This window comes from Mesoplodon mirus, assembly GCF_964341445.2.
Source record: "Mesoplodon mirus genome assembly, chromosome: 7".
Lineage (NCBI taxonomy): Eukaryota > Metazoa > Chordata > Mammalia > Artiodactyla > Ziphiidae > Mesoplodon > Mesoplodon mirus.
Genome location: NC_138983.1, coordinates 78,258,343 through 78,279,121, shown reverse-complemented (window position 1 = coordinate 78,279,121; position 20,779 = coordinate 78,258,343). Strand labels below are relative to the sequence as shown.

The 20,779-nt window shown below is 51.6% G+C and overlaps 1 protein-coding gene across 1 annotated transcript; it reads left to right on the top strand.

The window, feature by feature from the left end:
• Window positions 1-615: 615 nt before the first annotated feature.
• Window positions 616-19,076, top strand: LOC309807084 (BCL-6 corepressor-like; the record flags this gene model as incomplete). Its single annotated transcript, XM_082626307.1, has 13 exons — window positions 616-1,098; window positions 1,758-1,811; window positions 2,283-2,469; window positions 3,281-3,343; window positions 7,838-8,083; window positions 8,525-8,767; window positions 9,349-9,530; window positions 9,875-10,012; window positions 14,900-15,066; window positions 16,218-16,363; window positions 16,799-16,876; window positions 17,035-17,191; window positions 18,616-19,076. Coding segments are annotated over 13 exons (2,436 nt in total), but the record flags the coding sequence as incomplete, so codon positions are not given.
• Between the last annotated feature and the right edge of the window lie 1,703 nt (window positions 19,077-20,779).

Genomic DNA, 20,779 nt, shown 5'->3' with positions numbered 1-20,779 from the left:
TGAGGACGCTCAACCACAAGGTGAACTACTCTTCCACAGCATCTTCCCTTGAACTTTTCACTGACATGCTCCTAGTCATATGACTTGCATTCAATTGAGTAGCTTTTCACTACTTTTCTAAGTTCCATCTGGCTGCTAGGGTCAAATGAGATACTTTTTGCCACCTAGAAAATTTAGTATATCCAGAGGATTCCTGTAGGATTTTGGAGTCCCCTTCCCTAGGTGATGCCCCTTCTTTTGAGAATGAGGAAATGACTCTTATCTGTCTACTTGCCCTCCTTCACTTACCCTGTCATTTATAACCTTGCAAGCAAGTGATGAGTCAAGACAACGATCATAGAGCTCTCTCAGGTTAATACTGCCACAGCTACATTCCCACTTGGTGCAATTTTAAGATTTGGACATTTGGAAATGTCAGATCCTTTCCCAAATCTTTGGCTCACTCATTCTGTTATTCTCACCCCTTAAAAGGATGCAACCCATTTCCAGGATCATGATTTACCTTTTTTTTTTTTTTTCATGTTTTTTTAAAGCTAATATTGTGTGTCCTTACATTATGGGCCACCTTGGATCCTTTATGGAAACATGTGAACATATATTAAAAATAAAAAGTAAAATGTGGCCCTACAGCCACACCGGGATTTCATTGCCCTGAGAGAGGAGTTGGGGCGCATCAGTGACTTCCACGAAGCCTATACTTTCAAACAGGCTCCGGGCCAGCCAGTTTCCGGCTTAAGCAAGGAGAATGTTCCAGCGGTAACCAACAAGGAGAACCTGGCGACGCCGGTCTCGACTCCATTCCTGGAGCTGACCCTGAGGAGCGACGGCTCTGCGGTCACTTTCGGGAAAACCCAAGAGGATCCCAAACCATTTTGCGTGGGCAGTGCCCCACCGAGTGTGGATGTCACCCCCACCTACACCAAAGACGGAGCTGACGAGGCAGGATCAACCGATGGCAAAGTTCTGAACCCGAAGCCATCTAAGCTGGCAAAGAGAATCGCAAACTCCGCTGGTTACGTGGGTGACCGGTTCAAGCGTGTCGCTACCGGACTGTACGCAGACTCCAGTCAGCTCGGCCGGGACCAGCGGGCATTGCAGGTGAGCCCCCCCCACCCGAATTTCAGGAGCCTGACCAGTTGTCAGGTTTTTTTAATGTGTGAAGAGGAGGGGGCCGGGGGTATGATAGGGCAGGACACCGGGCTGATTTGGTTAATGAAGCTTAGGATAATTTAAATGTTTGAAATGTGTCCAGTAAGGGGACGTAAGTGGATACTTTAAGTTATTCTGTAGATTTTAAGCAAACTCCACTCAAATGCTGATAACGGAAGTTTTAATTATTGCGAAGGATGTCTAAAAGACTGCATGACATTTACCTATCAATCGCTTTGATTTCTCTGCCGTTACTGTACGTTAACAAATATACCTAAAAGCGCTGCTTAGAATGCCTTACGTGATACTTGGTGGAGGTGTGTAGCGGCCGCATGTCTGTGAGATTCGTGCAATTTTTTTTTCCACCCAAAAAACAAACAAACAAACAAAACAAAAACACAAACCTTGCTTAAAGGGATAGAGTATGTATTTAACTTGCTAGTGAATGATAGATGTTGTATAGGAATTTCCTTAAGATATTTTACTTTTAATTAAAAGACAAATAAAGCCAAATTGTTTTGCAATGTTAAGAAAAAAATTGGTTTATGCTTATAAAAATGGATGAAGTTATCTAAATGATCCATTGAGTGCTGATTTTAATTACATAGATGGAAGGATTACAAGAGGACAGTATTTTATGTCTACCCGCTGCTTACTGTGAGGTCAGTTCTTCAAATTTTTATTACTGGAATCTTCCATAAACCTTTTGAGTTAAATTTCATTTCCAAATATACAAAGGGAAGTTTGTGGGCCATGGTCGTCTTTATTCACTGTGCATTTGTTTTCTTTTCTGTTGTGTTTTTGTTTTGCTTTCTTTGCGTTGTGTTTTTGTTTTGTTTTATTTACCTTCGAAAGAGAATGTCTGTCTCTATGCCACAGTGTATGTATGGCTATACATACACACCACATATATCTCTACATACATATGGCTTTACGAAGAAAGAGTGTGTGACTAGTTACACATAGACACACTTACGTTTTTATCGTTCAATTTTAAAATATCTCAGTTGTATCATAAATTGTGGTTGGTTTGGGGCAAACTTTTCTCTGAAGATACTTTCCTTTAAGGTAAGGGCAGTGAAATAGCTTTGGTGGTAAGGTGTGTCTTTTTACCATCTCCCTTCTCTTTGTAGCGTGCAGTGATGCGCTTCTCCGAGTTGGAGATGAAAGTGCGAGAAGGTGGCCACCCCACGACCAAAGACTCCGAGGTGCGCAAATTCAGCCCCGCTGACTGGGAAAGGCTGAAAGGAAGTCAGGACAAAAAGCCAAAGTCGGTCGCCCTGGAGGAGGCCATTGCCGACCAGAACGACAGTGAGAGATGTAAGTGAACCCAGGCGGCTCGCGTGTGGTACCACGTCGGTGGGAACGGGGCGGTTCCGCTCCCAGTGCCGAGGGAGGTGAGAGGAAACAATACGCTTCCGACGGCCCAGCGTCTGGGTGCTGGCTGTTCGGAGAACGGGCTGCTCTGGCCACCCTTCCCAGCTGTGGATAGCAAGGCTGGTTGTCCTTTTGAGCGTTGCGGCATCCAGGAGTGAAGCACCTATGAAATGTTGTTTCCTGGCACGCATCTCCTTTTTCCGGAGCAATGCTAGTCCTGTAGTTGGTAATAGTCTGATACAGTAGAGCAGAGGAATGGCGGTGCAAGACCTCCAGCATAGCAGGTATGTGTTCTGTTTTGGAGCAGGTACGGATACGGGTTTTTGGTAGCAGTGGAATGACACTTGCAGCCAGAGCCAGACCCTCCAGAGTGACAGTCTCCTGTGGGAGGGAGTGGAGAGTACTCGGATTCTCCCTCCAAAGGCAGAGGTTTCGTTAAAGTGAGATGAGGGCTGATGAAGGCACCAGAAAGACGAGCATAATTATTTTCTGTGGCAGGCTTGTTTGCAGTCATTAGGAGTTGACAGCACGCTCCAAGGGCGTGGGATCAACGAGGGCGTTCTTCCTACCAGACGGGGTGTATTCTGTTTTGGAGGCCAAATTGGAGAGAAAGCTAGTGTTTGCCTCGAGTCACACTCTGCGGTCCCATCAGCTGCTCCCCCACTGGGGTTGACTTCGGGCTTTGCCCTCGAGACTTCCTGGGCTAATGAGATGTGTTGGCAGCAAGTGGAGGTCTTTCTCCCGCTTTCTTCAGTGTGCGTGCTTGTGGCCTGTGGCCTGCAGCCTGCTCCGGACCCCAGAAACCTCACCGGTGATGGTGAGTGAGGGCACCTAGGTGAACGTCGAGGACAGGGTGGGCGTGAAATCCTCCTGAGACAGGACAGTCGGGGGTGGTGGGCACGTTTGGGAGGCCCAGGCCCTTGGACCCAGTCGTAGGGTCAGCGTTCGCCCGCACGCTTAGGTCGTGGGTGCCTGATGCAGTTTGGGAAAATTGTGGTCAGCCACAGCGTGTGCTTCTCTCTGCTGCTTGGAGCACTGCCCTCCCCCAGCTCATCTTTGGGGTCAGACAAAGGCCTGTGGCCAGGGTTCTGGGTAAGCCACACCGGGACCGGTTTGTCCTACGTGGCTCCCGTAGAAGGGGATTTCTGGGGCTAGTCAGTGGCGGCCTTACCCGAGGGATGGGGCTCTTGATGTGCCTGGAGTAGCCGATTCCGAGCTCCTCCCCCTCGGGATTGGAATGAAAAACGGAGGGTCCAGGCCTCCCTCCTTGCCTGTGCTCACAGCTGACACGCAGCCCTTACCCTCCCGAGTGGCCTCATAACTCAGCTCTTGGGGAAGTTTCTCAGAGAGATGTGATAAAAGTGGGCAAGGCCAAGTTCACGGGGCTGCACTTTTCTGAGGAGGGGATCTGCCTGTTGTGGGTGGACGGTGAGGGAGGCTGGAGGAAGGGAGCGGGCAGTTAACCGGCCTCGAGTCTTCTCGCCCTTTTCTCCAGCAACGTGGCCAAACCCAGGGTGGCCGCTGCCCTTCACGTCTCAGTGGCCTCACCCGCCCTTCTTCCCAGAGACGTTTGTGTGCGTCCTTCCCAGTCTTTCCTGCTGAGCGTGGAGACGAGAACTCGGTGTGGCTGATGGGGAGCAGGGCCTGAGCCCCAGATGATTCCGAAAGCCCCCTCCCCCCACCGCCTGCCTCCAATCTCAGACCGACCGACGGGTCTCTTCCTGGAGCACCCGGGACATGGCCCAGTGAGCCATGAATCGCCACCATGGGAGGGCAGGAGAAGGGGTGGGGAAGGTGAGGGGCTCCGTTTGAAAGGTTGGGGCAACGGAGGTGGGTTCCCCACCCACCCTCTGTCTTGTAGAGACGTGGGGTTTGTAAATAGCTGGTCAGGAAAGGTCACCTGAAGGGGCCACTGTTCTTACCGCGGCCTCCACGTCCAAGGCCCAGCAGGTGTTCATTCCATTCAGCTGGATATGAATGGGCCTTCTTGTTCTTGGGCCATCATGTCTTGAGCTGATATGGGCTCAGGTCCTTCTCATGGGTGTCGGTGTGGCCGAGAGCCGAGCTGTGAGCACATGGGAGCTGGGGCGGGGATTTGGGGCGGGCAGGGGTCCCAGAGAGGGTCCAGGACGCCTTCAAGATGCCTTCCCCCTTCTGAGGCAGCCCCTACCCATGGAGGGCCCAGGAGCTTCTAAGGTGGTGGGTGCTGTTTGCGCGGCCTTGGTTGTCCTGGTGCGGGTGCATCTTGTTGCTAGGGGCTTGTTTAAAAAAAGGAATTAACTTGAAAACACAGTGGCCGAGATACTCATTTATTCTTTATGATCACATGGGTGGCTGAGTGAAATTTTTATTTTGGAAGTTCACCAAATGAGTTGGGAGGTTCCTCAGACTTGGAAGTTCATCACTAGGAACCCTCAGTGGCATTTGAAGATGGGGCGGGGCAAGGAGGCATTGGTCCCTTCCTTCTCAAACTTGGAGTAACCATCTCCCTTGCCAACCACTTGGCTGGGACAGGCCTAGGACCTGCTCAGTGGCAGTGCCTGGCCAGGAGCTGGAGGAAGCCTCAGTCGAGGGGCTTCATGAAACTTCTTTGCTCAGGGAACTTCTCTTCCAGCTGAGCACCTGCACGTTTGTAAACTACTTTGGAACAGAGATCCCCTGCACTCCTTCTGTAGCGGGTGTAACTTTGATCAAGGTTAGCCCTGACTGGAGGTGCTATAGTTAAGCTACAGAGAAGGGGATTTTAATCCTGGGGAGCCTTCCAGCGACTCAGAACCCTCTCACCTCGTTTAGGCCTCACTGGGCATGGCTCAACAGTGGTGAGGGTGCTTTGCTGCCACAGTGACTTGTAAATGTTGCTGTGGTGATGCTTCTGTGAGGTGATGCTATGGTACAACCATAATGCATTTGGGATATACGTGCTGTGAGTCATAGGACCATGCTGCAGGGACCACGTTCACATCTTGCTTAGACTGGGTGACCAAGGGCACATGGCTTCCCACTTTTAGAAGGGCCAAAAGTAGCAATGATGGCAAAGCCTGATGGTTAGGATCCCCGTGTATCTATTTATCTCCCCATCTCCTTTGCCCTCAAGGGTCATCCTCCTGTGGGTCGTGGTTAGAACAGTCTTTGAGAAGCTCCAAGTGACACGGAGCCTCTACCCCATAGCTGGTGGCCATGGGCATCTTGGGCAGTCGGGGTGGGTGTCCTTCAGGGTTATTAGTGGCCTGGGTAAGGTCACACTAGCGTAAGGTCTTGGGGGGCCTTAGCTGAGGGGAATTGAGATCTTTGCCCTAAAAGGCTCCGGGGTTGGGGGAAGGGTGGATGGACCTAGTTTGGAAAAAGAAACTTTCAAATTGGACATGGGGGTTCTTAAGGTAGCCCTTCCATTCCTCCATGGATGCCCTCCCACGGAGCTTTTAGGGAAGGCTGATTGGACCAGATTGGACCCGAGAAGTCCAATGGTGTAACCAGCAGGGCTCACCTCTTAAAATTTCCTACATTTCAGGCCTGAGATTCAGGCTGGTCTGAAAGTCTTGGCATCTTTTGGTTAAAGGGATTTTTCCAGCCTTTCTCTGTGCTGAGCCCGGCCCGTGATTATGAAGCCCACTCTGGAGGGAGGCTAGCAGTAACATTCCCACTTTACAAGTGAAGGGGGCCGAGTTGTAAAGCGGCGCCATTCCTGCCCGAGTGTTTAAGAGGGTCACAGAGCAGCCGGAGTGAGAGTTGCAGCACGCCGTCTTCACCGGGCCTGCGGTAGCCTGGGCTGCATCACCCGTAAGCACAGGCCAGGAGTTTGGGGTTTCTCCTGCTGCCATGACAGGAGACCCTCGCGGTTGGGGTGATTCCACCATTCCGGCAAGAGTAGATGGGGATCTCTCCCACCTTGGGATACCCTTGGAGAAAAGCTAAGTGTGTTCCACCATTGAGAGCACAGGTCAGGCTAGCCCAGGCCAGGGTGAGGTTCATCCCCACAACTGGCTGCCATTAAATGCTGGGAATGCCCCCAAGAGAGGCTGATCAGGGGACCAGCCGGCTGGGCAGAAGTGGGAGTGATACTTGAAGTGGTCTAGGGAGAGGAGGAGGAATGCGAGCAGCATGTGAGGGGTGTGTCCATTTCATCTAGAAAAACGGGCTGTGGGAGCTTAGCTCAGGTGTTAACGAAATACCAAACTCATACACCCACCCCCACCCCCGGCCGGTGATGGACACAGGGTCATCTTCGGGGAACTCTTTAACAGCACAGTGATCATTATGGAATTCTTTGTGTGTTAGAAACAATGTGACTAGCAAAGCAGTTGAACTGTTTCTTTGGCTAGAGCAAAAGTGAGGAGTGATGTTAGGCTGGGGTGATTGGAGGAAAATCCCCAAGTGGATGCTAGATTGAGCAGAGGGGGCAGGAGCAACACAGGCGGAGCTGGGGTGTGAGCAGTTCAGCCCTGCCCGCCACATCCCCCCACCCCACCCCCATGAAGGGGGTTGGAGTCTTGTCTTTGAAATGTCCTTAGATGCTTGTTGCCTGGGAAGGAAGGCGTGGAGACGTGCCAGGTGGGTGACTGGTGTCACTGAGGGCCTTCTTCCTAGACAGGAAATAGGAGCAGCCCCTCGATGGCAGTGAAATGCTTTTCCCCCCACGGGTGTGGAAAGAGGACAGACGGACTTGTAGCAATCTGGTTGAGTTCTTTGAAATTGCCCTTGACCCTTGTGTGTGCACCAGGAAGCCTTTCCTTTCCCTTTGCCAGGCTCCTCTTGCCTTGGTCTCCCCAGCTTCCCAGCCTCCCACCATTCTTTCCCTACCCTTTTTCTTCACCCTCGCCCCTGCTGACCCAAGTGAACATGGGTGCTATGTCTGTGTAGATGGCAGTTGGGGGCTATTTGGTCTCTTGATGACATCAGCCTTTTTTGTTAACTAGCAGCAGTTTCCATAGTCATTTGTAGCTCTGCCCTGATTGGTTGGCTCTTACTGTGAGGTCACTCACCCCCCCTTTAAAAGTAAGCCACCTTGGAGAGTTAAGCAGTTAGGGAGTGATCTCACATGCCTATAGAGGGATGGTGTAGATGCCTCACCTTGACCCTTGAAGGATGGATTGTGAGTGGGCTACGCACCTCATTTTCTGCTTTCTTTGCTGGTTGTGTTCAGCTGTCCTTCCTTTGGGACGTCTTTCTGAGGGTTTTGTGCTTCCGGCGTGTGAGGCCCCTGGTCTCCAAAGGGGGGTGCGTCTGTTGGTAGCAGATTGCCTTGGGCATGGGGGTCCTGCCTGCTCCTGGTGACCTTTGTTCCCTCCTTTCCGGGTTGTCTCCCCTCCCCTAGGGGAGTGTTATGATGGAAGCAAACCTGACCCCTTCGAAGCCCCAGAAGACAGTGATCTTCCTGAGGACATGGACACGGAGCCCCCCAGAGAGTCCCCCGCCGACCAGGCGGCCCCGGACGTGTCACGCAGCCCCACCCTCAGGCTGAACAGAAAGCGCAAGGTGTCTGGCAATAGGAACCACACTGAGACCACTGTGCTCCCGGAGGACTCTCTGCTGAAAGCCAAGCCGAGACGGGTCTCCAAAGGTGGGCTTGGTTTCGCTTCGGGCCCGCAGGGCACCCTACGGAAGTCCTGGAGCGGAGCAGTGGAAAGTTCCAGTCCCACCCTGGATCCCTGGGGGGAGCCACTCACACCTCCCCACCCCCCACCCGCATCCCACCCCCCACCCCCCCCAAGCCAGGTGCCAGGGCTGGAGCCCAAAGGTGGCCAAAGGCAAATAGGCCCCCTCCCGAGACTTGGTGACAAGTTCCAGCCAACACAGTGACCACACCCCTCCCCTCCCCCACTCCTGTTAGTGATGTGTACGACAGTTTGTTCCCCGCCCCGGGGGGCTTCTTCATTAATTTGTAGTTATTTCTCCATTAGCTGACTGGCCTGAGAGGGAAATGACAAACAGTTCCTCTAACCATTTAGAAGAGCCACATTATAGTGAGCTGACCAACCTGAGGTGTGCATTGAATTAACAGGGCTCCATCCCAGAAAGCAGCGCCGCTTGCTGCACCTTAGAGAACGGCGGGAGCAGCAGGTGTCGGCAGCAGAGAGCAAACCTGGCCGGCAGGGCAGGACGGAAGTGACTCAGGCGGTCCAGCCTGCGGTCACCCCCCAGGGCAATAGTATCTCCGAAGAGAAACCTGGCAGGAAAAGGGCAGAGGGCAAAAGCAACAGAAGCTGGTTGGAGGAGTCCCTTAAATGCAGTGACAATGAACAAGGTACGCACGGGGCGGGGGGCGCTCCTGGAGGGTGGATCACCCGCCCTCTGTGGGAAGCGGCCCTGGAGGGGACCTGAGCGCCATCCAAGTTGACAAGAGTAGCGTGTGGCGAGCGGGGAGTTTTCTTCATGAGGTCCTTTCAGCCTGCACACTTCCTTATGGAATGGACAGTGAGGCGGGAGCTCGACTTCCTGGGCTGCTCCTCATCACCCAGCCCGCAGCTGGGCAGGAAGGGAAGTCTTGGGTGACCCCGGGCGCTTGTCAGTGCCCTCATTCCAGCCTCAGGCTGTCCCCAGTCGCCCTGTCCCGAGCACCCAGGCCCCCCATGGGTGGGGACGGGAGCGCACGAAGGGCTGGCTTCTGCCCTGTCTTGCGGCCCTTTGAAGCGACTTGCCATTTGGCGTTTCGTGGGTTAGCCTATTTGCCGGTTGAATGTGGGATAATTAAAATATTAGTGCTTTGAAAACATAATTGGCGTATTTTTAAAAACTGAATCTGCTCCAACGATCAGTGCTAACAATGGGCTTTTCTTTCCTCACCGGCTACAACTGTGTAACGCCCGCTGCTTCTCCCCCTGACAGATGTGCTGTGCATGGACGGAGAAATGGATCGGCAGCCTTCGCCCCTGCCGCAGAAATACACCGACAACAGCGAGAAACCATACGCGAAGCGACCGTGCAAAACCAAGCATTTGATCCCTCAGGAGCCCAGGCGGGGCTTGTCGCTGCCAGGGGACTCCTACGTGGACAATGCGGATGGCAAGGTACCTCTTGCCCCTGGCTCTCCCCCGCCCCCCGGGCCTGTGCAGGCACATCCCGCCTGCCTACTTCTCTGCTTCTGGGGACAAAGCTTTCCTTTTCCTGAACCCCTCCCCCAAAAATGTCACTGCCCCTTCCTAGGGGACCTGTCTCCTGGGTGGCGGTGAAGTTTCCAGCGAGTAAAAATGCAGCCCCTTCCTCGCGCCCCGCCTCCCTCAGACAGAGAGGAGGAAAAGTGCTTTCCTCCACTCAGGAGCGGCCTGAGCCCAGTTCCGACTATGATCTTTCGCCGGCCAAGCAGGACCAGAAGCCCTTGGACCGTTTGCAGCAATTGTTACCATCTTCCCAGGTCTCGCAGCTGACATGCTCAAGCTCCCCTCCAGAGACCACCCAGTCCCGCCCGATGCCACCGGAAGCGCGGAGACTTATTGTCAATAAGAACGCAGGCGAGACCCTCCTACAGCAGGCCTCCCGGCTTGGCTACGAGGTGAGCATCCTTGTGGGTGCCCCGGATTAGGATCCGCCGGCTGCTGCTCCTTGGGTGGGGGACACACTGGCTGGGGATGGGGGGCGGGTCTCAGAGCCCAGCCCCCTCCACGTGGCGGACTGGGCTGGGTGTTCCAACAGGGTGTTTGCGTTGGCCCCACTCACACTGCGGGCTCTTTGGTGGCTTGTTCAGTCGTGGTGTGAAAAGAAAGGCAGGCCTCTCTGATGTTCCGTTCCCGTTCAGGCAGGTAGGCTGCTTCGGCCAGTCCGGCTCACTTATCTCTGATACAAAATCTGACCTAACCCAGGGCTTGGCGACCAGGGGAATTTTAATGAGCCTTTTGGATTCTGAATAGCAAGAAGGAGAGTAGTTATTAGCTCTACTAACTTGTGCTGTTTGGGGCAGAGTGATGCCCCTGTGGGGTAGCGGGTGGGACGTGTCTGTGCAGAGTAGGGGTGGGAGTGGGGCAGACCTGAGCAGTCTCTTTCTGAGAGGGCACGGGAGCCGAGGGCTGATGGGCGGGGAGCAGGGGTTGAGCCTTGCACAAAACTCCCTGTCCACACTGCTGTATCCCAACCCAGCACGGCTGATGACAGTGACGGCCTCTATTGCTAGAGCAACACAGAAAGAGAGCTGGTATCTGCCTAAGCCCGTGTGATCTGTAGTAACTCCTTTCACCCTGTTAACATCTTCACTTGGGAGTAACGAGTACTAGCCCACTCTCGGATGAGGAAACTGAGCCTCAGAGGGGTTAGCTGATCCCCGTACAGGTAGCAATCCAGCAGTGCTCCACAGCCCACCACGCTCCTCAGCAAGACTGGCTCACACTGGAATTGCCCTTTTTACAGTTCAAAACCTCTGTGAGACAGATGCCTCTCCATGCCCTGTGCAGTTCCCCCACCATACTCGTCAGTAGCAATTGTGATGTGATAGCCCACAGGGCAAAGGCATTTTTCTGTGCTGGCATCAGCCCTCTGGGAGTTGAATGGTGACAGTAAAACGCGGTTCAGCAGGCTGAGCGTGGAGGTGTGGCTGAGCACTGGGGTGGCAGGACCCAGGCTGGCCCGGAGCCCTGGCGCCCACACCCTCAGCCAGCTCTGTGCCCCTGTCCCCCGTCTCCCGTCGTGTCCCCCCACCCCGGTCCATAGTGCCGTGAGCCCTTGGAAGTGTGCCTGCCTTGGCCCTAAGGCCTGACTGTGGGTGGGAAGTTGGAAGCACTAGGGCTATGCTTAGTTTGGGGGTGTTTTGTTGTTGTTGTGCGTTGAATGTGCTCTTGTGTATATCTACACGTCTCTTGGAGACCTCTCCATTAGCTAGAGAGCACTTTGTGGTAGTTAGCGCAGTTACTTGCAGGTGAAGTCCAAGGAGCACCCAGTTGGTTTCCCAAGAGCTGAGAGCGGGCGCCTAGGAGGACAGAGCAGATGTTGCACATAGTGTTGAGCTAGACCCCCTGTGGTTGAGAAAATAGTCTCCTTGCTTCCAGCAAACGCTGGAGGTGGGGGGGAGACCCCTAACCCCAACTTTTGGGTTAGGGTTGAGAAAGTAGACTCCCGCTTCCAGCAAATGCTGGAGATGGGGGTGGCGGGGTGCTGCTGCACCCGCCGTGGAGGGCGGGGCTCCGAGCCCCACCTGTGAACTTGGCATCATTTCCAGCAGCCTCCCTTTGGGACCAGAGACGTCAAAAGACCCTCATTGGTCCTCTAAGACAGTTTGCATTTTGGTTTGGTGGCTCTGAGGCCTGGACCAAGGGGCACTTGATCCATACTTTTTTAGGCTACCTGGCCTTTGATTGCACAGGAAGCCTTGGGAATGTTTACAGTGGGATTTGTTTTTTTCTTCAAATGTAAATTTCAATATGTAGATTCCACAGATCACCAGTGTTGATGCTGAACATTGTGACAAGTAGATGAACGCTTTCAGCTTTGAATCCAACTTTCTGGGATTTCTCTGGGCAGAATTTTAAATGTTGGGCTGATGGCCCAGTTGGGAGATGTGGCAGCTTCAACCTTTTAAAATTGAAGGACAGTTTGCTTAAGCAGATAAGGGTGTGGTTTGGGAGGGTTTTCCTGAAGTTTTGTCTTCAGCATTCTTGGTTATTTTCTTCTGCTTAGCCAAAGATACCATGTGCAGTATAAAGGCTGTCTGAGCTTTATGTCATGATAATCTGGTTCTGGAAGTTTAGAAACACACTCTGGCTTCAGATCCGCGTTAAATAGATCACTTGTGTGGCCAAAGACCTCAAACCATTCCCTCCTGGGAAAAAGGCTTCTATTTCTTAGGCTAAAACGCCAGTGTGCAACCACATGCTTGTGCCTTTAGCGGTGATGGTTAAATTTTCTATGAATTGAGTAAGTCATGTTTTTTTAAAAAGTTAATGAGGCATTTAATTAACTAACAACGTCGGGCTTATGGCCTTTATGGTTACATTTTGCAGGTAATGGCATTCGGCTTATAGCCGCTGAACAGAGAGCTGTCCGACAAAAGCAGTTTGACTTTGCTTGGGAATGGCTGGGCTGCCCTTCGGACACTCCCGTTTATTTCTAGCGGAGAAAATAAAACCAAGGAATGTGTTGCGTCGACAGACCCGCCCCGCCTCTTCACCTTTCAGTTAGAGAAAGTGTTGGTGGCGACGGTTGCCATCCATTTAGAGGCCATCACCCTCTTAGCTAGGAGAGTGTAGTTAGCCCACTTGACCCCCAACAGAGAAGGCCTGTGGGATGCTTGTCACAGCTGGATTGCATCCCTCTAACTGGGGCCCTCTTGGGCCTTTTGAATCTTCCCAGCTGACCAGGTACCAAAGACCTGAGTTATAGGTCTAGTACTTCATGTTAATTGAACTTGGGGTTTAATATCTCTGGGCCTCAGTTTCCAAGTGTTGAATGAGGATAGTACTACCTTCCTTTCCTGCTATCTCCTGGGTTCCTGTGGGTGACAGAAGACGTCCTCATCTGGGGGAATGGGAACCACTGTGTAAATAGTGGGATCAACGTGGTTGAGTTAGGACAGCCCGTGGCAAAAAGTCTGACCTGGCCGTGGGGCTACTGCTGCCTTTGCTGCCATCTTCCAGGAGAAGAGAGTTGACTTACCCACCAGCTTGGACGGCCTTTCATTTCTAGGTACCCTTGAATCTGCCCTAGTAGTGATGAAGGTTTCCAGGCGAAGGCCATGATTGTCACAGCAAATAAACCCTGGGTTGAGTAAATTGATGTGTGCACAGCAGTTGGTGGCGTTCAGACCTGATCCCAGAGCCACGTGACAGGGCCTCTCCCTGGCTGGGGCACACAACTCATTAGCTTGCAGCCGTCCACTCAAGTCTGGCTAGTGAGGGCCTGCTAAAAGCGCAGCAGCTTCATGCGGTATCCTGGATACCAGGGCTCGGGGCAGGTGGCCTGGGAGCCCAGAGGATTGTGGACTTTCTGGCAGGTTGGGATGTAAACGGAGAAACGCATTCGTGGGCGTGCCTTTTCTCTTCCTCCTCTTGTTTTGGAAGGGAGCTGCTGCAGTGACCCAAAGTAACAGGGCACCGATGGCCAGGTTTACCAGCATGCCCCATTGGGTTCACGTGGTAAGCAAATGGAACATTCTAGTTCTCTCCCAAGTGAGTGGTCACCTTTGATTGGCGTGTCCTCCAAAGGGCATAAAAGGTTTTACAGAACCCATCTCGCACTTATGGGCGGCTAGGATGACGCCCTTTTTGGGTTTAACAGATGAGTTACCTGAGAGATGTCACAAGGAGGCCTGTTCTGACCCCATCACATCCCCCCTTACCCTGCAGACCATGTGTTGGGCCACATGCACGTTCTGCCTACTCCCAGCTCTCAGAACCTGCCGGCTCTCTGCTGGGCACGACTTACCCAGTATAAACAGTATAACGTGTTTTCTGGTGGCAAATGCTTTCAATGTGTCTGAAAACTTTCTTAAGGTAATAAAACATTGAATAAGTTCCTGCTCTGCTTACTGGGAGTGGTTCATATTAATATTTTAACAAGCCAAAGAAAGAAGGTTAATAACAGTGATTCTAATGCACAGTGTTGACACAGAACATCTCCGGGGTGGGGGGTGGGGCGGTGACCGTTTTATTTGATTCTTGAAATGTGGAGGTTGCAGCCTGTGGTGTATCAGGTTCCTGTCATTAACTTGGGGCAGAATCAGTCTAAAATTTTCATATTTACTCGAGAGGGTGGAGTGAGGCAAAATAGAGGGTGGGGTTATTGGAGGCATTTTGTGTCATTCCTCGAGGATGGAGGGAGAGAGCTTCTCTTTAACTCTACTTAACGTACAGACAAGAGCATCTGAGGCCCAGGTTCTGATTTGGGGTCTTAACAAGGGGCGCGAGGATGTAGCTGACCTGGGTGTCCCTGCTTCTCTAAGCTGGGGAATGTTCTCCGGCTGATTTAAGCTCTCTTTAAGTGTTGGTCATCCATACTTTGATCTAAACTTGTGTTATCGTCCACTGCCACTGACCGAACAGACCCATCAAGTGAGAATGGTCTGTGCTTGGCAATGTGTCATCTAAGATGTTAGCAGCCGTGACACCTCTGTACTGGTCACGTCGGCCCCTGGGCTGAGGGCTTTCATCGCTATCCGAATGCGTCCTCTCAGCAGCCCTGTGGAAGCTTGGAGAAGTTCAAGGGTAACTTGTCCATGGCCAGGCCAGTGGTGCAGCAGAGCCTTAGACAACACTGTCTGCATCTCCAAGCCCTTCTCACGCACTCTCGCCCCCCACCAGGATGCCTGCCGCCTGCCCGTGCCATGGTGGGCTTTTGGCCCCGAGGATGTATGCCTTTGAAAGTGGGCACCGCCAAGCTATGGGGAGGTCACGCTTACAAGGTTCACTGTATCGTGGTCTGATGGTATCTCCTCTCCTCTCCTCTCCTCTCCCCGTAGGAAGTGGTCTTGTACTGCCTGGAGAACAAGATTTGTGATGTGAACCACCGCGACAACGCGGGTTACTGTGCCCTGCACGAGGCTTGTGCAAGAGGTTGGCTCAACATCGTACGACACCTCCTTGAATATGGCGCCGATGTCAACTGCAGTGCCCAGGATGGAACCGGGTCAGTGGCGGTCTTGCTCTTGGCCTGGCCCTGCTGGGGCATAGGCAGTGGTTCTCAGGGTGTGCGGGGAACCCCAGAAGGAAAGATGGAGAGTGAGTGCCATGTAAGCACACTGGTGGCGGAGTCCTCTAGAATGGAATCGGACAGATCTTTCTGGCGAATTTACATAGAACTTTAAAAGTCTGTGACGCTCTTATGGACAGAAGTCCCTGAAAATGTTGAGCCTGCATGAATAATCAGGGGTGTTCTCTTTTAAGACCCTGGACCCTTCACCAGCGTCTGTTGAATCTCAATCTTGAACATATATGTGAGTTGAAAGTTGCAGGAGTACAGACAGGTCCAGTGGCAACTGGCTTGATAGGACCTGCCGTGTCCACCCACATCCCCGGGCCTGGCCCCCACTCTGTCCTTGACCTCGGATTATTGGCCAGAGGCCCAGGTCTGAGTCAGCCCAAGCATCTTCCTGGTTGTACCTGGGATGCCACCACGAGGCAGGGCACTGGGGCTTTCCTGACGGTCATAAAATGAGCAAAACCGTAAGGTATTTGGTGGTTCATGGTTTCCAAATAGCATCCTTTCTGGATGAGACTGTGGACAGTGTTCCTGACCCCAGCGGACACGAGCAGGAGGACTCTGTATCCTCCTGAGAACTCGCCCTGCCTGTCGACTGCTTCTGGGCGAGAGGGTTGATCACTCATCTCCAAATTGGTTTCAGGAGAGGTTCCACTTTGCCCCTAGTTTCTTTTACAAACTGCACTTTTTGGGTTTTGTTTGTAATGGTGTAACAATGGCTTGTCGTATCTGCTTCCGTGGTGCTGGGGTTCTTCCCCCCCAGCCCGCCGTATGTTACCTTCTTACAGTCTGTCACTATTTAAGTTCATTGGAAACGTTTTCATCATGGCCTGAGTTCCTCCTTGGGCCATGCATTAAGAGAGATTTGCATTGAAGAATTAGGCCTGAGATGGTCCCTTCACCTGTCCCGTAAAGGGTTATGTGTTGAAATAACAGAGTAATTTGTCGCAGCGACCGTACACTCACCTCCTCGGTGAAATAGCGCGCCTACGAGGCTTGGCCACACACGCTCGATTTTGCCCCGTGTCCTTAGAAGCAAGCATCGCGTGCACAGGTGTAATCCCCCGCACCTCTCCTAGGCCTCTCCACGATGCTGTCAAGAATGATCATCTCGAAATTGTCCGCTTGCTCCTCTCCTACGGTGCTGATCCTACCCTGGCTACGTACTCAGGTAGAACCATCAAGAAAGTGAACCACAGCGAACTTCTGGAGAAGTTCTTAACAGGTACGGCAGAGGTCAAGACACGGTCTTGTTCAAGCATCTAGACGGTGACTTCACAGCCTTTCACCTGGGTTCCCCCTACCCCCACCCCCCGTTTACTCTAAGTGACCCTTTACTGGGAAAAGCGGCCCAACGTTAGTCTGTCAAAGAAGAGATACATACTTTGAGTTTTGCAAGGTGGGGGGCTGGAAAACTCTTAGCTAGCCAGGCTAGCTTTTGTTTGGCAGGCTGGGGCGGTGAGGCGGGCAGTCCCTCAGGAAGGGGGGTGGACGCGTGGGGAGGTTTCAGTCAGATACCTGGAGGCGTGTGCAGTGGGACTTATCAGGAGGTGACACCAGCCCCAGCGTGAGATGTTCCCGAACTCCAGCAGCATTTGCCTCTTACCAGCAGGCGTTATCTTGTTTCTCTTTCTCTCTCTCTCTCCCCTTCTCTCTCCAGACTGTTTAAATAACCTGCAGGCTCCTGACGACGGTAGCCCCGGTTGCTCTTCGGAGTTCTCTGGCAGCTCTGTGTGTGGTGAGCAGCCTTGTTCGTTTCAGTTGGGCTTGTGGGGGTGGGGGTGGTGCTGTGAGCAGGACTTGCTTGGGAAAGAATTTTTCCAGGGTCCTTTTTGGCGAACAGCTGGAATCTTGCTCCAGCTTACTGACCTCTCTCTTGTTTGTCCCCCCGTTTAGAACCAGATGATGAAAGTGGTTATGATGTTTTAGCAAATCCCCCACGACCAGAGGACCAGGATGACAGCAACGAGGCCTATGGTGACCTATTGGAATCTGAATTTTCCCAAGACCCCCTTTTGCCGTGTTATAACGTCCAGGTGTCCGTCGCTCAGGGGTGAGCGTGGCCAGCGTGTGGTCGAGAGCCAGCCCAGCTGCTCTGTGGGGTGGCAGGAGTTAGAAATCCCCTTCAGCAGATGAGGGTGGCTGGGTTGGGGGGTGAGTGAATTCCTCACCAAGTGTCCACCGACCTCACATAATGCAGTGGAACTTTTCCAGAAAAGTTTGGGGGGTGGGAGGGCTCCCCAGCCAACTGCCCTCATTGGAACACACCCCTAGAGCCCAAAGGACACGGGAGTCAGCGACTGCAATTGCAGTTTCAGTCAGTAAACTCTTGGGGAAGGGATCCTCCCCAAACGGCTACCATAGGGGCCTTCCAAGGCGCGTGAGGTCCACGGGACGATACTGATGTGTACCCTCTTCTCGTATAAGATTAGAGAAAGCCGTATGTGGCACCTGGGATCTTATGTGTCTTCAGATTTGCTTAGATCGAGTCTTGTCCCCACGGTCGGGCCACTGTGCCCCATGACCAACCCTTCGGAGTGAACACATCAGGAGACCTTGCTCTGCTGTGTGTTGACCCCGGTGCTTAAGGAGTAGCATCCTCCTTGGACTCTGAGGCTGGGAACGTGTCTGCCTTTGTGGTGACATTCTATTCGGGATAGAGATGATAAAGCGTGGCAGGGTATCAGGAAGGATTGTACCACCTCCCTTCTCAAAATCCTCACTCCCGGCAGCATTGAGGGGCGGGTTGGAGGTGTGGGAAAGGAAAGGAAAGCCAGGTGACCTCGAGTGTTTCTCATGCTCTCTCCGTGAGGGCCGGAGGAGAGGAGAGGTCAAAGAGGTGTTTGCCATCTCCCTTGGGTTGGCATACAGACTGGTTTTCCCTAGTGACTAGAACGGGGTGCACTTACTTGGAGAGGGGTGACCTGAGTTGTGACCAGAGCCAAGGCAGCACTGGGGTGGCCTGCAACGAGGCTCATTCAGGGGCGCTGCTCCTGCTTTTGTCTAAGTTGGCTGATCCGCCCTAGGTGGTCTCTTAACACATGCACATGAGTCCAGAGTTCCCCCGCTAGAAGTAGATCTTCCGGGCTTCCCTGGTGGCACAGTGGTTAAGAATCCGCCTGCCAGTGCAGGGGACACAGGTTCGAGCCCTGGTCTTGGAACATCCCACATGCCACGGAGCAACTAAGCCCATGCGCCACAGCTACTGAGCCTGCGCTCTAGAGCCCGCGAGCCACAACTAGAGAAAGCCCGTGCGCAGCAACAGGCCCAACGCAGCCAAAAATAAATAAATAAATAAAATTAAAAAAGAAAAAGAAGAAGAAGTAGGCCTTCTAAGGACAGTGAGAAGTGGGGTGGGGGTGGGGTAATCAAAGTGGAAGTAGCAGGCCCTTTCACCGCCAGGAGACGGGTAGTTCGTAGTTGGGAGCGCCTCTAATTTTGCCGGAAACTCAAACCACTGTCCTTTCTCTTGTGTAGGCCTCGTAACTGGCTGTTGCTCTCAGACCTGCTCAAGAAACTGCAAATGTCCTCCTGCATATTCCGCTGCAATTTCCCAAATGTGAAAATCGTCACCATCGCGGAGGCCGAGTTCTGCCGGCAAGTGTCAGCAAGTCTCTTATTCTCTTGCCCCAAAGACCTGGAGTCCTGTAATCCAGAAAGTAAGGAGCTCTTAGATCTGGTGGAGTTCACGAACGAGCTTCAGACTCTGCTGGGCTCATCCGTGGAGTGGATCCTCCCCAGAGACCTGGACTCAGACGACGACTGGTGAGCTCGCCGGGGCCCGCCGTGTACAGTGTGTCATGGTGTTAATCCTTGTGCATATGTGTCCTAATACGACTATTTCTGTAAAGAAAGGACACTATGAGACACGACTCCAGTCGGAAGGACTTCAAAACATGTTTTTTTCTTTTTAAAATTTGAAGTCAGTTTTTATGAAGTTATTAATAAAGTTTCTTTACTTTTCAATGTACACATGCTTCGGAATATGTTTGTTTTTACTCGGAACAATTGTTTCTTTTCTTTTTTAAGGAGGAAAAAAAAAAGGCAAAGGAGCTCCACACTTTGACTTAATTTCATACAAAGCTCCGACGACAGAGGCCATAACTGTTGAGAGTTGCTTTTGGGGCAAATTAAACCAGTAAAATTTTAAACTCTTCCTCCATATTAAAGGGATTGAATAAATTGGCCACTTTGGTGCACCTGTGTCCTGCGAATTGTCCAGTTGGAGATGGAGGTTTAGAAAGTGAGTTTCAGTCTTGTTTAAGTCTCTTCCCATCAGACTGGTCTCTTGATTTCCTACACACCATGTTACTTCCTGTCTACCTTGCCTTGGTGTTGTTCATGCCTGGATTGTCTCCTGTACCTGCTCAAACCTTGGTCTATTCTCGTTTGTACCATGGAATTTTGTCATGCTGGATACTGTCAGAACTAATTTTACTTAAGTTTGCGTTAAGGTGCAAAGCACATGTTTTGTATATTTTCTGTTTTTTGTGTTTGTCTATATTTTATGGTTTTGCTTCAAGAAATATTATGGGAAGGGAAATAGCAAGATGTAAAGAGCAAAAAAGTCATCATTCTCTTTCAATTGTTAGAACATCTATCTGCAATCATAATTATGATGCACTGTGGTATGTGTTAAAATAGTAAATACATGTAACGTCCCGTAGGAGAAGCAAACTCAGTGGTGTTGGTGAGGGTGTGTCATGGAAGTAATCACAAAGCAGGTGACTGTTGGTTGGGGTCCTGAAACATTAGTGTGCCTTCCCTGTGTCCAGTAGTGGTCTGGAGGGGTCAGGAAGCCTGCCTTTGAATTTGAGGGAACAGAGGGTTTGAGGTCCTCTCTCTTCTCTTGCTCTAGTACACTGCATAGCAGCAGTATACTGGGTTTATAGTTGACGTTGAAATCGCTGATTGATCATTAAGATTGGGATGTATCTTTGGAAATGAAAATAGGAAGAATCGTATGCTTTTTCTTTTTTTCCCTATATCTGAAAAGGTATGTAGTACTTTGCTGAGTGGTTGGGAATAAAGTTTGCCGTATTCAGTGTATTCAGTTTTAGTATCTAAGTAGAATTAAACTGTTGCTGTAAACTGGAATAGCGCTTTGTTACTGACAAGTTTTAGAATGCATCTGTTCGTCAATTACCTGTTTGGGAAGATTGTAGTTAATGATTTTGAGAATGTGGCTATAAACTTGCAACTGACTCAAGAAAAGCAAATAAGTCAAGATTGACAAATGTATAGGCTCTTCATCTTATTGTGTGTGTGGGTTTTTTTTTTTTTTTCCTTTTAGTTATTTGTCAAGGTATAAAGAATTCTATCACACGTAAGACAAGTTAAGTAAACTTAACAGGGTGTGTTCTGACATGGCATGGAGCAGATCACATGGCCTAGATCTTAAAGGTGATTTTATGTTTAAACTTTCATGAAAACATATGTGATTGAAACACATTAATATATTGATACAAAGGGCAGTTAATTTTTGTCTTTTGTGTGTGTGTGTGTGGTACTGTTGTGGCCTCTCCCGTTGCGGAGCACAGGCTCTGGACGCGCAGGCTCAGTGGCCATGGCTCACGGGCCTAGCCGCTCCGCGGCATGTGGGATCTTCCCGGACCGGGGCACGAACCCATGTCCCCTGCAT